At 37.5% G+C, this 23,167-nt stretch overlaps 3 protein-coding genes across 15 annotated transcripts in view; 2 read left to right on the top strand and 1 right to left on the bottom strand.

Annotated features, from left to right (window-relative positions):
* Nucleotides 1-2,043, top strand: part of dmxl2 (Dmx-like 2) — a 119,163-nt gene extending 117,120 nt beyond the window's left edge. For all 11 annotated transcript variants that reach the window (NM_001441447.1, NM_001441445.1, NM_001302235.2 and 8 more), the window contains 1 exon segment: nucleotides 437-2,043. In NM_001441447.1, coding sequence (NP_001428376.1) covers nucleotides 437-646 — 210 coding nt within the window. In that variant the 3' untranslated portion in view covers nucleotides 647-2,043.
* On the bottom strand, nucleotides 1,793-21,742 carry gldn (gliomedin). Of its 3 annotated transcripts, XR_015514438.1 has the most exons (11): nucleotides 21,008-21,742; nucleotides 19,111-19,162; nucleotides 18,995-19,021; nucleotides 18,645-18,743; nucleotides 16,793-16,903; nucleotides 16,211-16,339; nucleotides 13,895-13,960; nucleotides 13,684-13,809; nucleotides 11,759-11,909; nucleotides 4,723-9,605; nucleotides 1,793-4,059 (listed from the first exon to the last, which is right to left on the bottom strand). XR_015514438.1 is itself a non-coding variant. In XM_087292618.1 (10 exons), the coding sequence occupies exons 1-10, from the start codon at nucleotides 21,455-21,457 to the stop codon at nucleotides 9,122-9,124; spliced, it is 1,695 nt and encodes a 564-aa protein (XP_087148744.1). In that variant the 5' UTR covers nucleotides 21,458-21,742; the 3' UTR covers nucleotides 2,082-9,121.
* The window catches only part of cyp19a1a (cytochrome P450, family 19, subfamily A, polypeptide 1a), a 29,416-nt gene continuing 27,572 nt past the window's right edge, over nucleotides 21,324-23,167 (top strand). Inside the window, exon 1 of the mRNA XM_087291518.1 lies at nucleotides 21,324-21,811. The gene's annotated coding sequence lies outside the window, so the exon portion shown is untranslated. The remainder of the gene's footprint in view (nucleotides 21,812-23,167) is intronic.

Genomic DNA, 23,167 nt, shown 5'->3' with positions numbered 1-23,167 from the left:
ATAAACAGAGATGCGCAGTTGTACAAATCTGCATTTGACAGACAGTTTGGGCTACTTATCAGAATTCCGGGATTTATCGGCCTGACAATATTTAAATGGATGAACTTTTTTTTAGTCTTATGCCTTACCCAGAATATAAAAATACATATAAATACATTTAGATCATTTACATCAATCATTACTATTAAACTGTGAAGAGACTTTCAACCAGCACAACAAAAAATGTTTTTGTTGACAATCACCTACTTTACCTTTAAGTTAACTTATTAGTTCTTACAAATTTAAGTGGATTGAATATAAAACATTTAAGTTTCCCCCAAAAAACTCTGTATGAGTGTATGATTATTAAGCTGTCTTGAGCACCCATTCAAGTAAAATATGACCTAAAATAAGATTCCTGAACACAGCTAATAATAGTATTTCTGCTCCTTCTCAGGTCTGGAAGTTGGCAGGTCATGGCCTCATGCACTCATTCAGCACCGAACACGCCAAACAGTCCATATTCCGCAACATTGGGGCCGGCGTGATGCAGATTGAAACCTGCCCAGGAAATCGGATCTTCACCTGCGGTGCCGACGGAACCCTGAAGATGAGGGTCCTTCCCGACCGCTACAACATTCCGGCCAGTATATTCCAGATCCTCTAACAGCGGAGCAGCCCCCGGAACACTTAACGCTTTCATCGACACCTCTGCGTTTCCTTAGCTGTGAATCGTAAAACCGGTAACAAATATCTCGCACCTCGCCCCACGAAAAAAAAAAAAAACACGCCGAGGTCCCTCGATTACTGAACGATCGACTCCGGTTAACGAGAATCCGGATAACGTGTTGGTAGGAAAAGCCGTATGCATGAGCTGTTTGAGTCATCGCACTCCATTCCCAGGTTATTGGTCGTGCTCTTGTAAAAGTGCTCAAAGCTCCATTTTTAGGTGTGTATGTGTGTGTCTTCATTTTGTGCCCATTTTAGCATCGAAAAATACCAGCACTGTGCTTCTGCTCTCAGTGTAAGTCCAGTTGTTGGGGTTTTTGTTTTTACTGTACGTTTTCTCCTTGGCTGCTAATGTATTTGCGGAGTGTAAAATGGCACAGTACCCTGGTGGCCCGGCGGTTCGTCACGGCCCCAGAGACACAACCCTTTCCCTGCCACACACACACACACTCAAACACACACACAGACACACACAAGTGCGCACGCTGCTGTCGACACGCAAACATTCCACGCGAGACAATGGCGCTTGCTCCTGGAAATGACGTATTTCACTTCTTCGTCCGTCAGAGCCCTCAAAAATCCTCACTTCTAACTGAAATGGTTTTGTTTTTGCACAAAATATTTGTTTGTTCGTTTGTTTTTCCGTTTCGTTCGTTCTTTTACCAAAACGTGTCGTATTTATATTTACCTTTTAGGAATGTAAGGTATGTTTTAGATGTCTGGGATCAAAGTGCAACACTGAATAGCTTTGTGTTTTATTTATTTACATATTTATTTTTTCATGTTTTATCTCTTCTAAATATTTGCACTCAGATCTGGGGAAACAATACCAGTCTCGTGTGGTAAAAGCTCTATTAGAGGAAACTGTTATTTACAAATGAATGTCTGGCTGTGTGTGGCCGAGTAGTTACAAAGTGGAAATAGTTTTAAACGAATAAATATATATATATATAAATATAAATATATATATAAATGAAATATTACAATAGCTTGTACAAACACAATAATGCTTTTACTTTATTTTTTTTTTATTTGATCTTAACTGCTGGAATAGTCGTATCTTTGGTTTGACGTACACGTGGTATTTATTAAATCATATTTGTGTTTCTGTCTGATTTGCTGGGCACCATGTCAACTGTACGTACTTTTAAATGTTCAAACCGATGGTCTGATGTGTATTTATTGAACAGCCTGATCCGTCTGCGTGTGTGAAAAATGCAAACACCTCCCCCAAAAACACTGGTTGATATTTCCCTGAAGGAAACAACAGGTAGTTCTGTCATGGTCAAAGTTTTACCTTTGTAAGTTGAATAAATTCTTTTTATTTGAATTAAACCAGTTTCTCTTTCGCTCTCTTGACTCACGCACATTTCTTTGGGATTTTAGACACATTTCAGGTTTTATTTCAGGAATGGCATATACACATACATGCGGCGTAAATCAAATAATATCTGACTTGTACATATTAACAGTGTGTGATTGATTCTCATGTTGAGTTCATGAATACATTTTGATATATTTTTTAAACTTACCACAAATCTTTAAAATGACTTTCTGTTGGACAACAAAATAACTATAAATCATATAATAATCATAATATAAACGATAAACGATGCACTATTATTAAGGTTTGTGAAGATAGTATTGATATTACAAGTAAGGAAGAAAGAACAAGTAAGAGAATTAGGAATAAGAGATAATATTTGCATAACATTCCAACAAAATATTAGCCAAAAAAAAAAGAAAAATGCAGCGTAAAAAGTAAAAATGGCACAAATAAATAAATAAATATAGTAGCCCACAATGCATTTGAAGACAACTTTGAATGGTAACACATTAAAACAACTACCAAATACAAGTGACATTTATACAAATGACTTTGTTTTCCATGAAAATGTGAGAAAAAAATACAAATTCTATTAAGTACTTTTAACATTAAAAACTTTTAGTAGCACCATTTTAGGTTTGAAGCTGATATTAAAGGGGTGGTCCACTACAATGTCATATTTTAAACTTTAGTTGATGTGTAATGTAGATGTGTAAACATAAACAACATCTCTGAATGTGATACACTCAAAGTTCAATGCAAATGAGACACTGGCTTTTACAGAGTAAGCTTAGCAAAGTCTACAATAAACAAAGTTTGGGGACTACAAAAAAAATATCTGCGCTAGTTAGATCACAAGCGATTTAGGTTAAGCGCATTCACCATGCGTAGACACTCCGCGCAGAATCATGGCATGACCAGAGGTGCTGTAATGTTATAGCAGAGAAAGCTAAAATGCCGTCCAAATGCTGCTATTTCCGCAGAGCGCGTTTTGTTTCTGTATTTGGGCTTCCAAGGGACACGACAGAAAGAGAACAGTGCTTACAGTTTAATTGTAATTATGTTCCAGAGAACTATAAAATATATATAGCTAGCATTCGACAAAGGACAGCTTTCAGAATCTCTCCCAGTTCAGTGCTGAATTCAGCTAAAAACTCCTCCAACTGACGAAGCTGTGGACTGTGAGTCTCAACCTGTGAGTATTTTTATTTGTTAAAATTTATCATTTAAATGCATAGTATCTAGCGGTAACAGTATGTTGTAGCGAGGATGTAAACAAGGATGGAAACAACAGGAACATTTATGGATGCTTTTAGTGTCTCTCTATACGCCCGCTTTCCGTGTGTTCTACATCTCAAATAATAAACTCGCAAAAGATATTTGAACGTTTCCTAATAGTTAAAGATGCTTATTCCGAATATGTGAAATACACTTGTCAGATTTTATTTTAGAGAGCAGGCGTGAGGTTAAGCTGTGTACTCTTCATTTTCTGACAGATTTAGCTACTGTTTACACGGCACAAAACTGCATGCTTGTAGAGCTGTGACGTGGTGACATGGAGCCGATCCACGAATCACAGCACATTATGTTAGCCGACCAATCAGAGCCTCTTGAGGGTGGGCCTTTCAGAAAAACTGGGAAATATGACAGTGGTTTTCATGTTAGCTGAATAGCTGTATATAATCGAAGTAAGATGTATGAAAAAATACTGTGATTTTCTACAAGTGAAGCATGAGCTTGCTTTGCATCTCATAAACAACCAATCCTTAAAAACACTATGGACCACCCCTTTAAAAATTTGCAGAGATGTGATTTGGGGAGGGGGTGTTGTAATTATACATTCTAATGTGTATGATGGACTTAATCTGATGCAAATAAAACTGAATCTGGTCTGTGTTTCACTGTATTTCCTATTTAGGCTTTTAGAAACTATAGATGTGTTAATACCAGAAATAAATATATTTAATTTAAACGATCCAACCCGCGGAAATAATTGTGATTAAGTTGTCACGTAGACACATAACCTGCCAACACTCCCGTTTTTTTCTGGGAGTCTCCCATATTTCAGACTCATCTACCCCCACCCTCCTGTTTTTTTTTTTTATTCCAGGAAAACTCCCATAACTCCACCCATCCACTCTTTTTGGGACAGCCTATAACACTCCCTGGTCGTCAACTTTGGTATAGTATCCGATCGCTGCCGATTCCGGTAATTTCAGAGACAAATGTTGGCAGGTATGCACATTACTGTTTCCACCTCGCATTAACACGCATTTAAGTGAAGTTTATTTATAAATGAAGTTTCACAAACTAATTTCGAGAGGAGCTCGTGATATGATTGACTGCAGCTGGCCACTCATCTACACTCATTGGCTAGCCAATCGGATTGATCCAAACTCACTATAAGTAACCTAGCTAAGAACTACTCCCTTATCTTCGTTTTCCGAAGAAACCCCCTATACACCCCTTCTCCTCCTTTCCTCTTTTGCCGAGGGGAGCTCTCGAGAACACCTGACCTCGTACTCCCCTCACATGCTTTATGGACCTGGCGGGAGCCCTGGGCTCAACTATCTCCGAGCTCAGGGTTCTCTTCCGGGACAGCATGCCAAACCTGCTAACTTGCTAACAAGTTGTCAAACAGTATCTAAGTGCGAACTCTTGAAACTAATTTCGAGAGGATTGCGTGCTTGTGATTGTTCACAGCTGGTCCCACATCAGCTTACGATTAATTCACCAATCAGATGATTCCTAACTCACTATAAATATAAGTTTCTTATCTCAGTATCTTTGTCTTAAAGGACACCCCCACCTACCCCTACTCCCCCTCTTTTTAGATGGGCAACACAGTGGCCCAATAATTAGAAAGAATGTCTCTGGTTATAGTCTATACTAAACCAGTCGACAATTTTGTGTGGAGTTTGCTTGTTCTTCCCATGTTTACATGGGTTTCCCCCAGATTCTCCTGTTTTCTCCCACAGTCCAAAATACATGCAACCTAAGTAAATTGAACATACCATCAAGCTCTTAGCAAGCCGCATATCTCTCCTTAGCCATCCATATATCTGTCAATTAGCCAGAAATAAGTTGCGGGAGTTCATCGCGTATCGATATCTACCTGAGCTCAAACTCCCTTCTTGCCCTGCTAACAGGAGGGAGCCCAGGGCTCGAGGATCGTATAAGCTCAGGGCTCTCTCCTGGGACAGCATGCCAAACAAGCTTTATTATCAATCATCTAAGTGTGAACTCCTGAAATGCACCTAATACGATCCTTACACACAAAAGCAATCCAATTAAATGTGTTTTCTTTGGAGGTGATTGTCAAGTTCACAATGTTTTCAGCCCGTTTACACCTGTATTTAGTGTCGCCTACTTGTTTTGGGGTTTACAAAACTGCATCCAATACCCATATAAACGAGCTCCAATATTTAAAGGTAGATTAAGTGTCCAAACACAGCACAGTTTTATCAAATGTTATTTGCTTTACAAATTTCTGTGTAGTAATAGCAAAAAAAGTCAGCAGATTCTGCCTGACCCTAGTCAAGACTTTGGTTCACTGTCCTATAAACACAAAGAAACTCACTCAGTCATCCATCAAAATGGGTAAAACCAAATAACAGATCTGTGTGATTTGCAGCAAAATGTAGTAAATCAGTCTGAAAGAGGACTGGTGACTATCTTTATCACTGTTGGGAGGATGATTTGAGTACCCTAAAATGTCCAACAATCACAGCTGGAGAATTGCAGACATTATTTAGATTTTTGGGTCAGTGTTTGAAGTGGTTTCAAGAATTAAAATAAGCATACACTACCAGACAAAAGTCTTGCCATCGATCCCAGTTGTAAGAGCAACAAATACTAACTTGACTTCTAGTTGATCATTTGGAAAAGTGGCAGAAGGTAGATTTTTTTTTTTTTTTGATGGATCATCTGTAAAACTGCATCCCAATCATCACAAATACTGCAGAAGACTGATTGGAACCCCAATGGACCCAAGATTCTCACAGAAATCAGTCAAGTTTGGTGAAGGAAAAGGTTTGGGGTTACATTCAGTATGGTGGTATGCGAGAGATCTGATGTGAGAACATCAACAGCCTGAGGTGTCAAGATATTTGTGCTGCCCATTACATTTCAAACCACAGGAAAGGGCAAATTCTTCAGCAGGATAGCGCTCCTTCTCATACTTCAAAGTTCCTCAAAGCAAAAGGGTCAAGGTGCTCCAGGATTGGCCAGCCCAGTCACCAAACATGAAAATTATTGAGCATGTCTGGGGTAAGATGAAGGTGGAGGCATTGAAGATGAATTCAAAGAATCTTGAACTTTGGGAATCCTGCAAGAACGCTTTCTTTGCCATTTCAGATGACTTTATTAATAAGCTATTTGAGTCACTGCAGAAATATATGGATGCAGTTGTCCAAGCTCATGGGAGTCATATATAATATTAATTCTTTCTCCACTGCAACATGACTTTAAATTCTATACTGTACGTTATTTCTGTTAAGTGACAAGACTTTTGTCTAAGCAGAGTCAGCCCTTACCGTCCTGATTAAATAATTAAAAATCAAGGCATGATCATGTTTTATTTTGGTAAAACAAGTGTAATCTAGAGGTCTTTGCCTTTCATATAAGCCACTTCTGATTTTAAATGATCAACTAGAATTCAAGCTATTACTTGTTGTTCCTAAAACTTGGATAAGAGACAAGACATTTGTCAGGTAATGTATACTTCTATCTAGCTTAGTGTTAGCTCACCCAAAAGTTTCAATTGGTATTAATTACTCACCCTCATGTCATTCCAAACTCCTCAGACCTCAGTTTGTCTTCGGAACACAAATTAAGATATGTCAGATGAAATCTGAGAGCTCTCCCATCTACCATAGTAATTTTCCAGACTCATTCAAAGTCCAGAAAGGTAACAAAATTTCATCAAAACAAGCTACAAGAATACCTTTGTCCACACATACAGTAAAACCAAAAATAAATACTTTATTCAGCAGTTTCTTCTCGGTGTGAGTGTATTTCGCACATTAATGTATTACACCTACTTTCATGATCGCAGCTCTGATGTATCTGTGCATGTGCTTTGTGAAGTTTATTTTTAAACTTATTTCGAAAGGATCACGTGCTCATGATTGACCACAGCTAGTCCACAGTTGCCAATTCATGATTCACCAATCAAACAATTTCTAACTCACCATAAATAACCGAAGTTCCATACCACAAACATCTTCGTTTTGAGGAATTCCTCATTCCACCCCTTCTCCTCCTCCTTTTCTAGATTGGCTGGCAGGGCAGCCCAGTGGTTTGCACTGTTGCCTTACAGCAAAAATGTCACTAGTTCTAGTCCTTAACAGGCCAGCCAACGTTTTTGTTTACATGTTCTCCTCATGCTCTCATTAGTTTTTCCCGGTTTCCACCCACCATCCAAAATAAATCGGCACTATAGACGTGTTCCTAGTGAGAAGTTATCTCTTCATACCAATCCCTAAGTGCTCATTAGCTACAAACAGCAGGGAAGTTCTCGAGATCAACCTGAGTTCAAACTTCCCTCTCGCTCTGCAAATGGGAGGGAGCCCCAGGCTTGAGGATCTTATGAGCTCAGGGCTCTCTCCTTGGAGTATTCCAAACAAGCTTTATAAACAATCATCAGCTGAGTGAACTCTTGAAGTTTCAAACAAAGGAAGTCACGCAATGTTTGTGAACATGAGCCTATTGTGACACTGAGGAAAAGAAAAAGTTGATAAAAAAAAAAAAAGTTTAAGTGCGCACAAAAAAAAAAAACATATTTGTAGCTCAGAAGGGGTAAACTAGGCCCACAGGCCATATGCAGCCCACTGGACACCTTCATCTGCTGGCTCTCAAGGGAGTTTTTAAAATACTCCTTCTGAGTGAAGGTTTGGTTTCATAATTAGTAAGTTGATGATGCAATACAAGATAACGCTGTTTGATGGCAGTATAGCATGCTTTAAAGTGGGGCTGCAACAACGAATTGATTAAATCGCTAAAAATCGATTACTAAAAGCGTTGGCAATGTATTTCATAATCGATTTGTTGTGTCGCGCGACACGGCAAGGTTCTACTTTTGTTCCGTTTTGAATTGAGGACTGTAAAGTCCCTGGTGCTGATGTTTTACTCGTTATCCAGCTTGACATACACGACAAATTAGCGTTAGCTCATTTATCTTTACGCCCCATTCACACAAGGCGTCAGCTTCAGCGCTTTACATTCACTTTGAATAAGTGACGTCAGGCGTTGCCGAACTGCATTGTGGATCCGTCGGCGCCGCTTCAGAGGCGTTGCTTGCTGCAAAAGTTGGGACTTGCTTAACTTTTCAAGCGCCAACGGAAGCGTCAGCCAATCAGATCGCTGTATGCAAATACACCAGCTCAGATAGTGGCCTATTCTTACTAATTTCATTGGCTGAAGCTGCTATGACGATCGCATCAGCCCCAACTTCGGACAAGCCCTCTGTCAAGCATTGACGCTGAAGCCCCATGTGAATGTGGCAACTGAGAAAATCAAACTGAGTTTTGGCGTGGTGTCTGGCGCTCAGCCAGAGAGAGCTCGCGCTGAGCAGAGCTATCAGTAAGGGACCATTGGAAAATTGCTTTTTTTTTTTTTTCGAAAACACAACCAACTTAACCCTGCTGAGAAAGACGTGTCATATTATTACAATTATGCAGCGTTTTAACCGTCTAATGCTTAATTTATGTTTTAGACATGTTTGCAAAACTTGATATAACCCTCTGGTTTAAAGAGTTTGTCCACCTCTGTCGTAGCTTGAAAATATTCAGATTGAACGACTAAAGGCCGTATGATCTGTTTTGAGGATGTTTTTTGGTACCTTTCTTGACTTTAAACAAATCAGCAACCTTGCTGTCTATGGAGGATGAGGGAGCTCTCAGATTTCACCTGCAATATCTTAATTTGTCTTCTGTTGACGAATGAATCTGTAAAGAATTTGGGATGACATGAGGGTGAGTAAATAAAAAAAGAAAAATTGGGTGGAGTAACCGTTCAAGAAACTTAAGTTTGTTTGTTTGTTAATTAATGGAGACTGTAACCAACAATAAACACAAATGATCGCCGTTATTTGACAGATTCTTGATTGCTATCAGAAAGGAACTGGACTTGGTATGACTTGACGTAGCTGCTGTCCCAGATGTAGAGATGTTTGTCTCTGGGATTGTATGAAATCATGGACAGAACCCCTCCAGGAGCCCTGAGATCCAGACTGGCACTAACCGGCTTCTCCTTGAGGAGGTCGAAGGCATACGTCACCTTGGTGTCTTTGGTATCTGTGACGTAGAGGATCCCGCATGCGATAAACACACTGCCGGCTTTGGTTCTGGGGTAAGTGGTGTTGATGTAGGTGCTGACGGAGAAGGTTTTCTCGTCCAGTCGCGCGACCATGAGGCTGTCGTCAATGTTTGAGGCAAATACGATCCACATGCCGTTCTCATCCGCTGCCAGTTTGAAGTAGGTCTTTGAGTTTTGGAGTAAGTAGGACAGATTATGATAGAGGGCGTTCTCAATGCTCAGCACGTGTAAGATCTTCGTTTGAAGGTCAAACCTGGGAAAAGTGGAGAATAGAATATGTTACAGGAGGATTCAGGGTTCATACAGAAGTCATAATTTGGCAATGCCTAATGGTAATTCCTATCTTGCATTTTGCAGGGTTCCCACGCTTCAAGTACTTGAATTTCAGACAAATGAATTCAAGGCCTGGAAAGTACTTAAAAACAAACATAGGTCCTTGAAAGTGCTTGAATTTAAAGTTTATGGTGTTATTTCAACAATTATACTGTGGTGCTTTCAAAAAAAAAAAAAAAAGAGAGAAAAACTCACAAAAAAAAACTTAATTAAAAAAGGAATTCTTAATTTAACCCTTTTGTGCACTGTTGAAATGTACTTCCCTTTTGATATGTTAGGGATGAAAACATCCACTGAATTAAATTTGCAGTAAAATTGCATCAGATAAATATATTTTTTCAGTCTGTTAATCAAACTCCATCCTGATCAAAACTACTTAATTGTTTAGAAAATGACAAGATTTTAACTCTTTGATTGCCAAATTCACAAATATTGTAACTAATTTGGTGAAAAAAAAAACACACACATACAAAATGATGTATTTTTAATATAAAAAAAAGTAATTGTGGACTGGATTTTTGGACTGGTCTTGGACATGTGAATGATTAGTAAGAACACTGTCTTTAGTGCATTGTTAGTTTTTTGTTTTTTTTCTCCCTAATTTACTGTTGGGGACTGTATTTGCCTCATTGACTTTCATTATAACCACATTTTATTGTGTATAAATACACAGACTTTGTTTTTGTTTACTCCATGTAGGTCTAAGAGCTAAGATGCATATTTTGATTTTCTCAGACACATCAAGGTAAGTAGGGCCGTGCACAGGGGAGTGGCCCCTGATCCTCTGAGAGTCTGTGCACGGGCGTGAAGGTAAGTGCATAATGGTCACTCTTACAGACACACTTTAATTTGCTGTTATACTCCATATAAAAACCAGAAACCAAGTTTTTTTGTTTGTTTTTTTTGCACAGGCCTATCAAAAGGGTTAATGATGATAAACTGATGATCAACAGTAAATATTACTAATTATTTATCTCCTCCTAACAATTAAAAATGCATGATTATATGGTGTCGTGGTGTGTCCATTTGTTTATAATGGAAGTCAATGGGGCAAAAACAGCCTTCAACAGTGAAAATTATGGGGAAAAAACGAAAAGAATCAAAAACAATGTATCAAATTCAATGTTGTTTTTACATGTCCAAGAGTGATAAAAGGAAAAAATAATCCAGTCCACAATTACTTTTTATATTGAAAATGCATCATTTTGTGTGTGTTTTTTTTACCAAATCAGTGACATCATTTGTGAATTTGACAATTAAAGAGTTAAAATCCTGTACATTTTCTAAGCAATTTAGTAGTTTTGATTAGGACTAACGTTGATTATCAGATTCATGGCAAAAATTATCTGATGCATTTTTACAGCAGTTTAGTGGATGTTTTTATCTCAAACATAACAAAAGGATAGTAAATTTGCCCAGTTTTTTTTTTTTTTTTTTTTTTATTCAAAGCATTTCAAAATATGTCAAAATTAGGTTTGTCAACCAAATATCATTCTGCTTACAGAAACACAGAAAAAGTTATGACCGAATTAAGACTCAAAATCACCCCAGAGTAGATGAAAACTTCCCCAACAGAACATAAGGGTTAAAACTCCTAAATTCAAATCGGATACATGACAAATAATGCGTTTATCAATACTTCAAAAACCACTGTTGAATTTTACCAGTATAATGAATTCAACTAGTTGGTTTAAAGTTCTTTGAACATGACTTTACCACAGTCAAGATTTTTAAAAATGACATTTAAACCATCATCGTGACATTTTCATGTAAATATTAAGTGTAAATGAAATGTATAGTCCTATAAGATCTTTTTTTAAAAAAATGTTTTTATTTTTTACGATTTTTGCATTTATTTGAACATTCTGGTCGTACAGTTCCTAGTTGTTTGAATATTTTTAGACTTCATAATCTAACAATTGCACAATTAACGTTAAATGAACAGCATTTATTTAATGTGTTATAATTTCAAGCTATCATTTCGTTTCACACACACAATGAAATAATATAGATATTAGTTCTGAAGTAACGTTTTTGAATTGGCAACCAAATTTCGCTCAGCTTTAACCATACTTGGCAATATTGGAAGTTCCAGCGATGTGGTAGAATATGGAGCCATTATGGACAGCATGTCCACAACCCTGGAAAAACCTCCGGACATCAATGGATTCACTGCTGCTGTTCTGGAAGGCTGCGATACTGTTGTACTCTTTTATTAAGCGACCTGAAAAAAAGAATATAGGAAGATAAAATTGAGAAAACTGTAAAATGATGAAAAAACTGTGTTCCAGGTACAGTATAATAATAAAAAAATACTACTACTACTACCACCACCAGTAATAATAATAATAATAATAACAACAACAACAACAGCATTTGATGTCAAATATCACAGAAAATTATTTTGAAATATTATATTTTAAGGAATAAAAACCTTTCTAAAATGTTAATAAAATGCATTAATTTGCATATATCTAGCAAATCAATATGAATATAGGATGAAGTCAAGTTCAAATCTTGTTTTTATTGATTTATTTTAATTCCCAAAATCAGAAAAATTCGGGACAGTATGAAAAAAGCTAATAAAAAAAGTGATTTCTAAATTTACCTTGAGTAGTATTTCATTGCAGACAGTACAATAGCGCATTATTTAAAGTGTTCCTCGAGATTTTTATTGGGTTTTTTGTTTGTTTGTTTGTTTGTTTTTGCCAAAATAAACATCCAATTTTGAATCATCCTAGAACTAAAAATCCAATTGTGGTTCTTACAACACGTTTCAAAAAAAGTTTAAACAGTAAAGCATTTACCACTTTATAATGTTGTCATTCTTTTTCACAACACTTAAAAGACTGAAGATACCAAGTGATGAAGTGTTTCAGGTTTAATTTTGTCCCATTCTTCCTTCAAGTCTTAAGATGGGCAACAATGCCACACATTCTTTACTAGAGACAGGTCGGGACTGCAGGCAGGCCAGTCAAGTACCTCTGTCAAGTACCTCCGTAGCTAGGACTTCGTAATGTGTGCTCCAAAATCTCTATGTACTTCTCAGCATTAATGGTGCCATTAAAGAAGTGCAAGTTACCTTTGCTAAGGAGACTGACACAACCCCATACCATGACAGACCCTCGCTTTTGGATTTGTTGCTGGTAACTGTCTGGATGATCCTTTTCTTCTTTGGTCTAATATACTGATTACACATTTCCTCCCAGAAATGTATACATTGTCATCCCAGATGCCTCCGAGCCCAGAGAAGTTGACTGTGCTTTTGGACACTGTTAACATAGGGTTTCCTTTTGGCAGAGTACAGTTTTAACTGGCATTTTTGGATGTAACTACGTCTTGTGGTACTTGACAAAGTAGTCCTGAGCCCATGTAGTGATATCGCTTATAGATGAATGACAATTCTTGATGCTTAGGGATCGGAGATCATGGTAGTTCAGCTTAGGCTTCCATCCTTGTCCTTTACGGACTGAAATTCCTCCACATCTCTTGAATCTTTTAATTATGTTCTACACTGCTGAAGGTGAAATATCCAAATGTCTCCCTATCTTCATTTGAGTAACTTTTTTTTAAATATATATTTCAATCATTTTCTCGCATATTCGTTGTGAACTGGCAATCCTCATGCCATCTTTGCTCATAACGAACTAGACATTTTTTGGATGCTGCTTATGTACCATATCATAATTACAATCATCTGGTGACATCACCTGTTCTAAATCAAATCATTTAACAAATGTACCTGATTAATAGCCCTAAACTTTTCTTGGGATATGTTGCATGTCTGAATGACAGGAAATAATGTACATTTACAAATTAAATGAAGTAGACCAGACAAAATGAAGTTAATAATATGGAAATAAAAAAACTATAGAAAGCCAATAAGGCCAAAAACTGTTTTATTTTTTCCTTGTAGTGACTTGACTTGGGAATGAAGCATTCTGCTTAGCATTAGCCATTCCATATGAGAGTAAATGTGCCCTTCCAGTTTTCAATACCTGAGAAATGTTCCGCTACCCAGATCTTCTCATCATCATGAGCTGCAGTGTCCATCATCCACGCTCCAAACGTGCTGCTCGTCTTCATCAGATGTCTGGGGTTCTGCACTGACTTTATAACACAGTCTAACCAAACACAAACACACTGTCAGAGATGCAGCTTATTAGGGGCTGTATGTAGTTATGAGGATAAGTGTAGGACATTTGGTACCATTTGTCTTCCACGATGCTAGCTTCTGGCTAAGGGTGTCGTCGTTTGGGACGGAGTTAAGGTGACCTAAAGATGAATAAATGGCTATATCAAAATATTACACGTTATGTTGCATATGGTGTAATATTATGCCTCTGTATTTATTTTAAAATTGTCTGCATGTGATCTCTTTACACCAGGTTTTAAACAGCAGTGCTATTAAAAATAAGAATGTAATTTATGTCATACGGTGCTGAGTTAAAAGCTTATTTGACTGACTGAATAAAGATATTCTGGAAGAAATAAGGACTTTTTATTTGTTATTTTTATCAACCGTTTAGTTAGGTCTAATTCAGGAATGAAGCAGCATGATAATATTAGCATAAATTTATTTGACCAGATTTAAATAAGGTTTGAAGAGGGAGGGAGATAGATTGAGCTGAATTTATTTATTTATTTTTTTCCCCCCCAAGAGTTTGCCCTTAGCTGATGATTGATTATGGAGTTTGTTTGGCATGCTGTCCTGGGAGAGAGCCCTGAACTTGAGAGAGCCTCAAGCTCCCCCCATTGCAGGGCAAGAGGGGAATCTGAGTTCAGGTAGGTCTCGAGAACTCCCCTGGTTGATGATGCTGGAAGTAGATTAATGCTATAAAGTGTCTATGCTGTCAATTTAGATGTCAATTTACTTATGTTACATGTTTTTGGTCTGTGGGAGGAAATCAGAGAGCCCAGTGAAAACCCACACTGCCCTGATAAGGAAATCAGAGGAGTAAGGGTGGAAAAGGGGATTCTTCAAGACGAAAATGGCTGAAGTAAGATACTCTGGTTATTTATAGTGGTTAAGGAGTCATCTGATTGGTAAATCAGTGTTAGCTAATGTGGACCAGGTGTTATCAATCATAAGCACGTGCTCCTCTCGAAATTAGTTAAAAAATAAACTTCACTTAGTTGTAAGCTGTTTCATTCCTATAATTTGTGGGTCAAATGCTGTTGGCTCTTGAATGTTTCTTTGTGTTTTTTACATGCTTTTACCAATATATAAAGTTGCACCTCAATGGTGTGAGCACACATTGATAAGTATGCTTCATAACATATCATAAAAAACGGTATCTTTCTGGACAAACTTGTTGCCCTTGCATTTTGGTTACTTGAATCATGTCAAAGTCCCTTTAAGGCTAGTCATTTTACTCTGCGGCCATCTTTAAAACGCCTCTTGGGCATTCTGTCTGAATGGGGAAACATCAAATTTGCAAAGCTTACAGTAACATTACATATTTGGAATCACTAATCAATTTAAACAACCATTGTTACAAACATTTTGTTTCTAATGTTCGAATCAAACTAAATCAACATTTCTTTTAGATTGGCCAAGCTACTGCGCATGTTCACTTAAAAGGAACGAGATGATGACCCAACCTAATTTATGGCCATTCTACACATTACTATCCTCTGTATAATGCTTCATCAGATTTTGATACTCTTCTGAAGTAATCCACAACTTGGTCTGAATGGCGAATCTCCTGCAGAAATGACAGTGACTGCTTGTTAACAAGTTTGTGAACGTTTGAGTAGTTGCTGTCATGTGAAGAACTGTACGTCGCAGTGGTTTCAAAGAGATTACAAAACCAAAAAAAGACTTTTGTTTTAAAGTGCACTTGGTTCATTTAAATGTACAGATCTTAAGCTTTATGTGGATATATTTCTTAAGTCTGTGAAGCAAGTATTCACTGATATTCCAATACATTTTTTGACCAAATGAACTGTCTTTAAAGTGCTTGTTTGTGCCGAGCTTCTCCTTGGAGAAACATCAGTCTATAGTGATCGATGATTGGCTCCCGTACTAGTAGGCGGGGCTTTAATCACCATATTGACCATTACACTTTTCCCCATTCAAAACTAAACGAGTGACATGTTTTGTGTATTCTAATGTTGTTCCAGTTTAAACAACTTAGTATTCATGTTGTCAGGTTTTTAAGACGCCATGATTTCATAAAACTAACTTATATAATATTTGTAGGAAAATAGTGGTTATATACTGTATATTGACGTGGTTACAAAGTTTCGTATAGTCAACAGAATATCTAAAGGGGACTAAATATATATATATATATATATATATTTTTTTTTTTTTTTTTTTATTACAGCTTAAAGAAATTCTGTATTGCAAGTATTTATAAAACTAATTGAGCCAAATACTACTTATAATTGTAATTTACAAATGCCATTACATTTAAATGTATATTTTTAATGAATCTAAATTTGATTATGAGATTTCTTTTTTTTAAATGACTTGGCATGATTTATCTCTTTCATTATTTTCAGACCCAGCTCACTCACCCACAGACTCCTTCCCGATAGGAAGATGTGCCCTGTGGCTCCTGTGTCTCGGTGGCCCCTGAGGCCCAGGAGGTCCTGGAGGACCAGGCGGACCTGGGGGGCCCGATGGTCCCATTGGTCCAGGGGGACCTGTGGATGAAAGCAGAAGCTCATCACATTTACATTGTTGCCATCAATGGATTTGCAAGATCTTTAGAAATGACAGAAATGTAAAAAAAATTACACAATTAATTATTATTATTTTTCAGGGTTCACCACAGCAGAAAAAAACAGTAACTATTCCCGCATATATTTTACGCAGAGGATGCCCTTTCAGCTGCAACACAGTACTGGGAAACACCTATACACTCTCACATTCACACAATCTAAAAACATACAAACTCTACAGAGGAATGCCAACTGGCCCAGCCGGGACTCAAACAATCAACCTTCTTGCTGTGAGGCGATCGTGCTAATCACTGAGCCACCATGCCAACTACAAAAGAATTTATGAAAAGATTCTCAGTTATGCAGGAGATGTGTTATAGAAGCAGCTTTTAGGTATTTAAGGCCTTTTGGCTGTGACTAAAGTCTAATAATTACCTTCTATGATAACATCATTTGAAGGTTCACCCTGTTCTCCAGGTGGTCCTGGTGGTCCAGGATATCCTGGCTCTCCTTTCTCTCCAGGCTCACCCTTCTCACCTGAAGGACCTGCCACAGGTACAGAAAAGCACAAAATCAATCATTCACAGCTCTTAGTGACATTAATTTGATTAATTTAGACATAAATAAAACAATAAGTTACTGTAAAGTGGGTCGCCTTTGCGCCATGCTGCACCACGATGTGCCATGCAGTGTCATGCATTTTAGAATTGTAAAATAAGATTTCAATCACAGTACACACAATAACACCACAAGTCAGCAGATGTTCGCGGCACCCAGCTACATCTTAGGACACTGTTTCATATTAAATAACATGCAAATGTACATGTCAGGTGAGCGTTACGTGCGCGGAGTGACGTAATGCTCTGCACAGCACATCAAGTGTGTGACCCCCTTAATAGTTAGGTTTAGGGTTGGTGTAGGTATAAACATTAATATAACAATAGGTTACAATAAGGATTAGGTTTAGGGTTAGTGTACAGTGTAGACATTAATGAAACTAAGTTACTGTATGGGTTAGGTTTAGGGTTGGGTAGGTGTAGACATTAATAAAATAATAGGTTACTGTTTATAAGTTTTAGGGTTGGGACTCTCACATGGTCGCCCACTGAAGCTAAGCAAAGCTGCGCCCGGACAGTACCTGGATGGGAGACTACATGGGAAAGCTAGGTTGTTGCCAGAAGTGGTGTTAGTGAGGCCAGCAGGGGGCACCCAACCTGTGGTCTGTGTGGGTCCTAATGCCCCAGGATAGTGACGGGGACTCTGCTCAGATACTGCTCAGTGAGCGCCGTTTTTTGGATGAGACGTTAAAACGAGGTCCTGACTCTCTGTGGTTTTGAAAAATCCCAGGTCCTTCAAAAAAAAGAGTAGGGGTTTCACCCCAGCATCCAGGCCTAATTTGCCCACTGGCCTCTGTCCATTATGGCCTCCTAACCCTCTCATATCATAATTGGCTTCATGACTCTGTCTCTGCTCCACCAATCAGCTGGTGTGTGGTCTGTCGCAAAATGGCTGCCATTGCGTCATCCAGGTGGATGCTGCACACTGGTGGTGGATAAGGAGACTCTCCCCTATTTGTAAAGTGCTTTGAGTGGCAAGAAAAATGCTATATATAATTTTAAGGAATTATTATTATTATTTTAAATAAAACAATAGGTTACTGTAAGGGTTAGCATTAGGGTTGGTGTAGGTGTAAACATTAATAAAACAACAAGTATAGACATTAATAAAACAACAAGTTACTGTAAGGGTTAGATTTAGGATTGAGGATGGTATAGACATTAATAAAACACAATAAATGTAATTTTAGGATTGGGGTAGGTGTACAGTGACTAAATCATTCAAAAGTTCCAGGAGGTTTACAAAGGCCATTTAAATCTCAAGTCACACCCATTTGGAGCTGACTTCTGCCTCTTATATCAAATTTCTCACCACATAAAAGCAAATGTATGCAGCCATTTGTATACTATTCAAAGATTTTTGAGTTATTCCTTCATCATGTTATGAAGAATTTCATTGAGTTCCTTGATAATTGATCTGCTAAATGATGCTTCAGGAATGTTCGTGGGCTCAGGACAGAGCAGTCAGTCAGCTGTAATCATGAATTCTACTTTATTCAGAAGCAGCTCTCAGATTTGCTCTGAATCCCGCTGGGGCTGAAGTAGGAAGAAAAATTCTCTCTCTTCCTTCAATGTTCAAGAAGAGGTTTGAAAGGGGGACATGTTCCTTTAAAGAGCTTTTTGACTGTACTCATTCATGTGTATGATGGCTGGATTTTCCACGTTCTGACCTCTTTTTCCTCGTTTTCCATGTGCTCCAGGCTCTCCTGGCAACCCTGGAATTCCATCTGTTCCATTATAGCCTGGCATTCCATCCACACCCGGTATACCTGCAATTTCATAAAGCGAAGTTGTTTAATTAAGTCACAATTTAAACACTTAACAACATTTATTTCAAATATTTCATACAATTAATCTTGTCATTTTTGTTTTAATTTTTCCAATATTTCCAATAATTCTATCTATCTATCTATCTATCTATCTATCTATCTATCTATCTATCTATCTATCTATCTATCTATCTATCTATCTATCTATCTATCTATCTATACAGTATACATTTGAATAATTGATTTCCTACCTGCAATTCCTGGTGGTCCTGGTGGTCCTGTGGAAGCCAAAAAATAAACCAAACAGTAAACTTGATTTTATAAGTATATTCTGAAAATAAATATGACAACCGATTCTGATACTCACCAGTCAGACAGACTCCTTTAGTACTGTTGCAAATATCCAGCAAAATTTTAACCTGAAAAAAAAATAATAATAAATTATTTATATATATATATATATATATATATATATATATATATATATATATATATATATAGTTTTTTTTTCGTCATTAAATTATCTAAAATAATCCAGTAATGTAATATAACCAACCATGCATTCATTTGTTTACTGTAAAAAAATCCATTATTTTACTTTTTTTCTGGCAGATAGCGACCGTTAAATTGCAGGCATTTACCGTAAAATAACAGACAGTAAATGACTGTAATTTAACTGTCACAATCATCAGCGATCTATCCTTGCAGATTGCTGGTATTCATAGGGGTCACTATAAGGACTACAAATCCGCCGGTATATGGACTACAAGTTCCAGTCATGCACCACACACACTCACACCGGTTCCTGATATTGAATGATTGCAAACACACAGCCGGAGGATTGTCAAAAACTAATTACAAGGACTTTATATACAGTTCACACACTCACACATCTGGGCTGAGTCTTGTTATACTGTCACTGTAAACATTACAATGCGATTCCCTTGCCTTGCTTTGTAGTGTTTTTGACCCTTGCCTTGTTTAGTTTTTTACATTGTATGCTGCCTGCCTTTTGACCATGACTCTGGTATACATCTGTTTGCTCCTGTGTTGACTGTTGCTTGCCTGACCATTCTGTTTAATAAACCTGCGTTTGGATCCGCACTCCCTCGTCATCTTCCACTTCACATTACAGAAGACTCAGCAACGTGTGTGTGTGTGTGTTTGAGAGGTGTATAAGTACTCTGTGTAATTAGTCCTGAACAGCTTCAGCTGTGTCTGTTTGCAATCACGGGGATCAAGACCAGGTGTGTAAGTGGTGCATGACTGGATATGTAGTTCCTTGCAGATTTGTAGTTTTTAAGCGATCTGCATAGGCTAGATCGCTGGTGACTGTGACTGTGACATTAACGTCTGTTATTTTTCGGAACATGTCTGTAATTCAATGTCCCTTATTTTATGGACCACAGCTTTAGAAAAAAAAAAAAAGTTTTTACAGAGTAGGCATAATGTATGACTTTAGCTTTATATTATGCATTAATTATGTATAAATCATCATAGAAACATTAAAAATTTCAATTAGTCATTAAATGTGTATTGTTCGAAATACAATTAAAAATGTTTATTGTTCTAAATACGCTAAAAATCCAAAATCAAATAAAAAGTGCTCCGGGGTAGATAATGTGTTGGTGCTCTTTGGGTAAGGGATTCATCAGAATAAACAGCAAAAGTCAGTTCAAGGCACTCGAAAAATGTGGAAAAAAAATATTAAAAAGCCGTTATTTAAATGGTTAATTCTTAAAACTGCTAGATTTAAGTAATAGCCATGTCAATAAAGGCTTTTTAATATTTTATCCACATTTTTCGAGTGGCTTGGCCTGACTTTTGCCATAAATAAATTCTTTCATTGAAAAAAAAGTCTTTAGAGGGTGTCATCTACAATTTATTCAAATTATTATAAAACATTTTTATTAAAATATATATATTAAAACAATTAAATATACAAATATAAAAATACTGTTTTAATCAGGGAGGAAAAATAAAATTACAATAATTTTTTTTACATTTGTATAATTACAATAACATGGCACATTTTTTAACTAATAACCAATAATAATATTTTTGTTAAAGAAATTCAGGCATAAAACAGTTGTGAACTATAAAAATTGGAGGGAAAAATGGCACATTAATCTATAAACTTACTATACTGTTTATAACTAAAGTTACTGGACAGGAGTTACTGTTGTCAACATTTTATTTACAATTTCCTTTAGGAAAAGAACACGCATCAATAGATCATTGATATCATAGAGTGAGTTTCTTACTGGCACCATGGAGTATGTCATCATCATCATCATTCCATCTTTTTCCTCGGTTTTGTGCTGGTAAACTGGTCCAGGCGGCTGCTGAAACGAGTACTGGAAATCACTCAGGACTTCCTCTCCAACGCTTCCCTCGTGCTCCTCAAAGGGCCGCGTCCCTCGGTGCTGCCGGCGTCGCTTGTTCCTTGAGTATTGATACTCTGCTTCATCTTCATTCACCTGCGTCATAAACTCTACCACGGAGCTCTGAGAGATCTCCACCATCTGCCTCTCCACCTCAATCAGCTGCGCCCACAAATCCCTCTGCTGTACCAGGAGTAGAACCAGGCCGGCACAGTTGATCACCGTCAATATACAAACGCTATACAGCATCCAGCGGAACTGCCAGGACATCCGGCCACCGCACTGCCTGAAGCCTCCGGTTCTTCTCAACTCAGCCAGTGGATCCAGCATTCTCAGAAATTCAAAAGTGTGTCCTGAAAACCACCAGAATAACAATACTTTTCAAAAATAAAGGCTGAAAAAAGAAGCGTCTAGAGTATTTCCCCAAAATAAAGATGAAAGAGGACAATCAGAGTCTGTCTGTGCGCAACTGAGGGCTGCTGGAGAAGAAACCCCCCGCTTGTGCAGTCACCTGATTTATATGCAGTAGAGTCCATTCTTCAGCATGACCGTGGGCTGACCAGCATAATCCACATCTACACCAGCAGCCAATGATGTGGAAGAACACCAGACATGCTGAGAGACACAGCAAGATTTTTGTAAACATTTCTCCAAAGCCAAGGGGTCTCTAAACGTCTAAATTTGGTAACACTTTACTTTAGGTCACAATTCATGCTATTAAATACTGATTTATTACCTACCTATTATTAAGATATTAACTGTTCATTAGCATTTGATCTTAATCTGCATCCCTTATCCTACCCAAAACCTGGTAACACTTATGTTGGTAACAGTTACCTGGTAACAGTTATGTAACAGTTCACTGTGTTAACAAACAATTAACTAACACTACTAGCTTAACAAACTACTAATTAGCTGTTTATTAATACTGTAGTTAGTAATATAGAAGTTAAGTTTCAGATTGTGGTAGGATTAGGGATGCAGAATAAGATCATACAACCCCAAATCTGAAAAACGTGTGGACAGTATGGAAACGCAAATAAAAAAAGAAAGTGATTTCTGAATTGACTTGCATTTTGTTGCAGACAAAACAACAAACATTATTTAATGTGTTCCTCATGATTTATTTTTTAAATTAACACGTATTCCAATTTTGGTTCTTGCAACACATTTCAAAAAAGTTGGAACAGTAAAACCACTTTGTAATGTCTTAGTAATGTCTTTGCAATGCTATTCCTTTTCACAACACTTAAAAGATATTTAGGGACTGAAGACACCAAGTGATGAAGTGTTTCAGGTGTAATTTTGTCCCATTCTTCCTGCAAACAAGTCTTAAGGTGGGCAACAGTGCAGGTTGTTGCATTTTGCGCTTCAAAATGTGCCGCACATTCTCAATTGGAAACAGGTCGGGACTGCAGGCAGGCCATAAAGGAAGTGTATTCTCTTCCTCTGCAGTCAGGACTTTGTAATGTTTGCAGAATGTGGTTTTGCATTTGTTTTGCATTGTCTTGTTGTGATATACATGAGCATCCCTGGATAAGAAGGCATAATATTGTGCTCTAAAATCTCTCTGGAATTTTCAGCCTTAATGGTGCCTTCACAGAAGTGTGGAATGAACCACCAATTACTCTGGCAAATCTTTTATGCAACAGATGTCCTTCCAATCACAATTTAGCACTGAGTGCACACTACGGCCAAGTCCCAATTCTATTTTTGTACCCCTTTCCCTTGAACCTTAAAACAGAGTGTGAAGGTAAAGGGCTTCAAAACGTACACCTAAGAAATGGGACACCAATACAGCATCTGCACACGTCATCATATGTAATCTCTTACTACATATGAGATTGATGATTATTATGTTATTCCAGTTGCGTTATTGTTTTAGTATTTATCTTTAAGAAATCACTGAAGGCATATACCATGTTATCATAAAGATATCATGTGTCAATGAGCTCGTAACTACTGTGCATTTACACGGTGGCCATAAACACACCAAAAACAACATTAACATTATACTAAACACTGTAAAAAGGTAATTCC

This window comes from Danio rerio, chromosome 18 (assembly GCF_052040795.2).
Source record: "Danio rerio strain M-AB ecotype USA chromosome 18, GRCz13ab, whole genome shotgun sequence".
NCBI lineage: Eukaryota > Metazoa > Chordata > Actinopteri > Cypriniformes > Danionidae > Danio > Danio rerio.
Note: the sequence above shows the minus strand (reverse complement) of the source record. Positions and strands in the feature narration are given on the sequence as shown.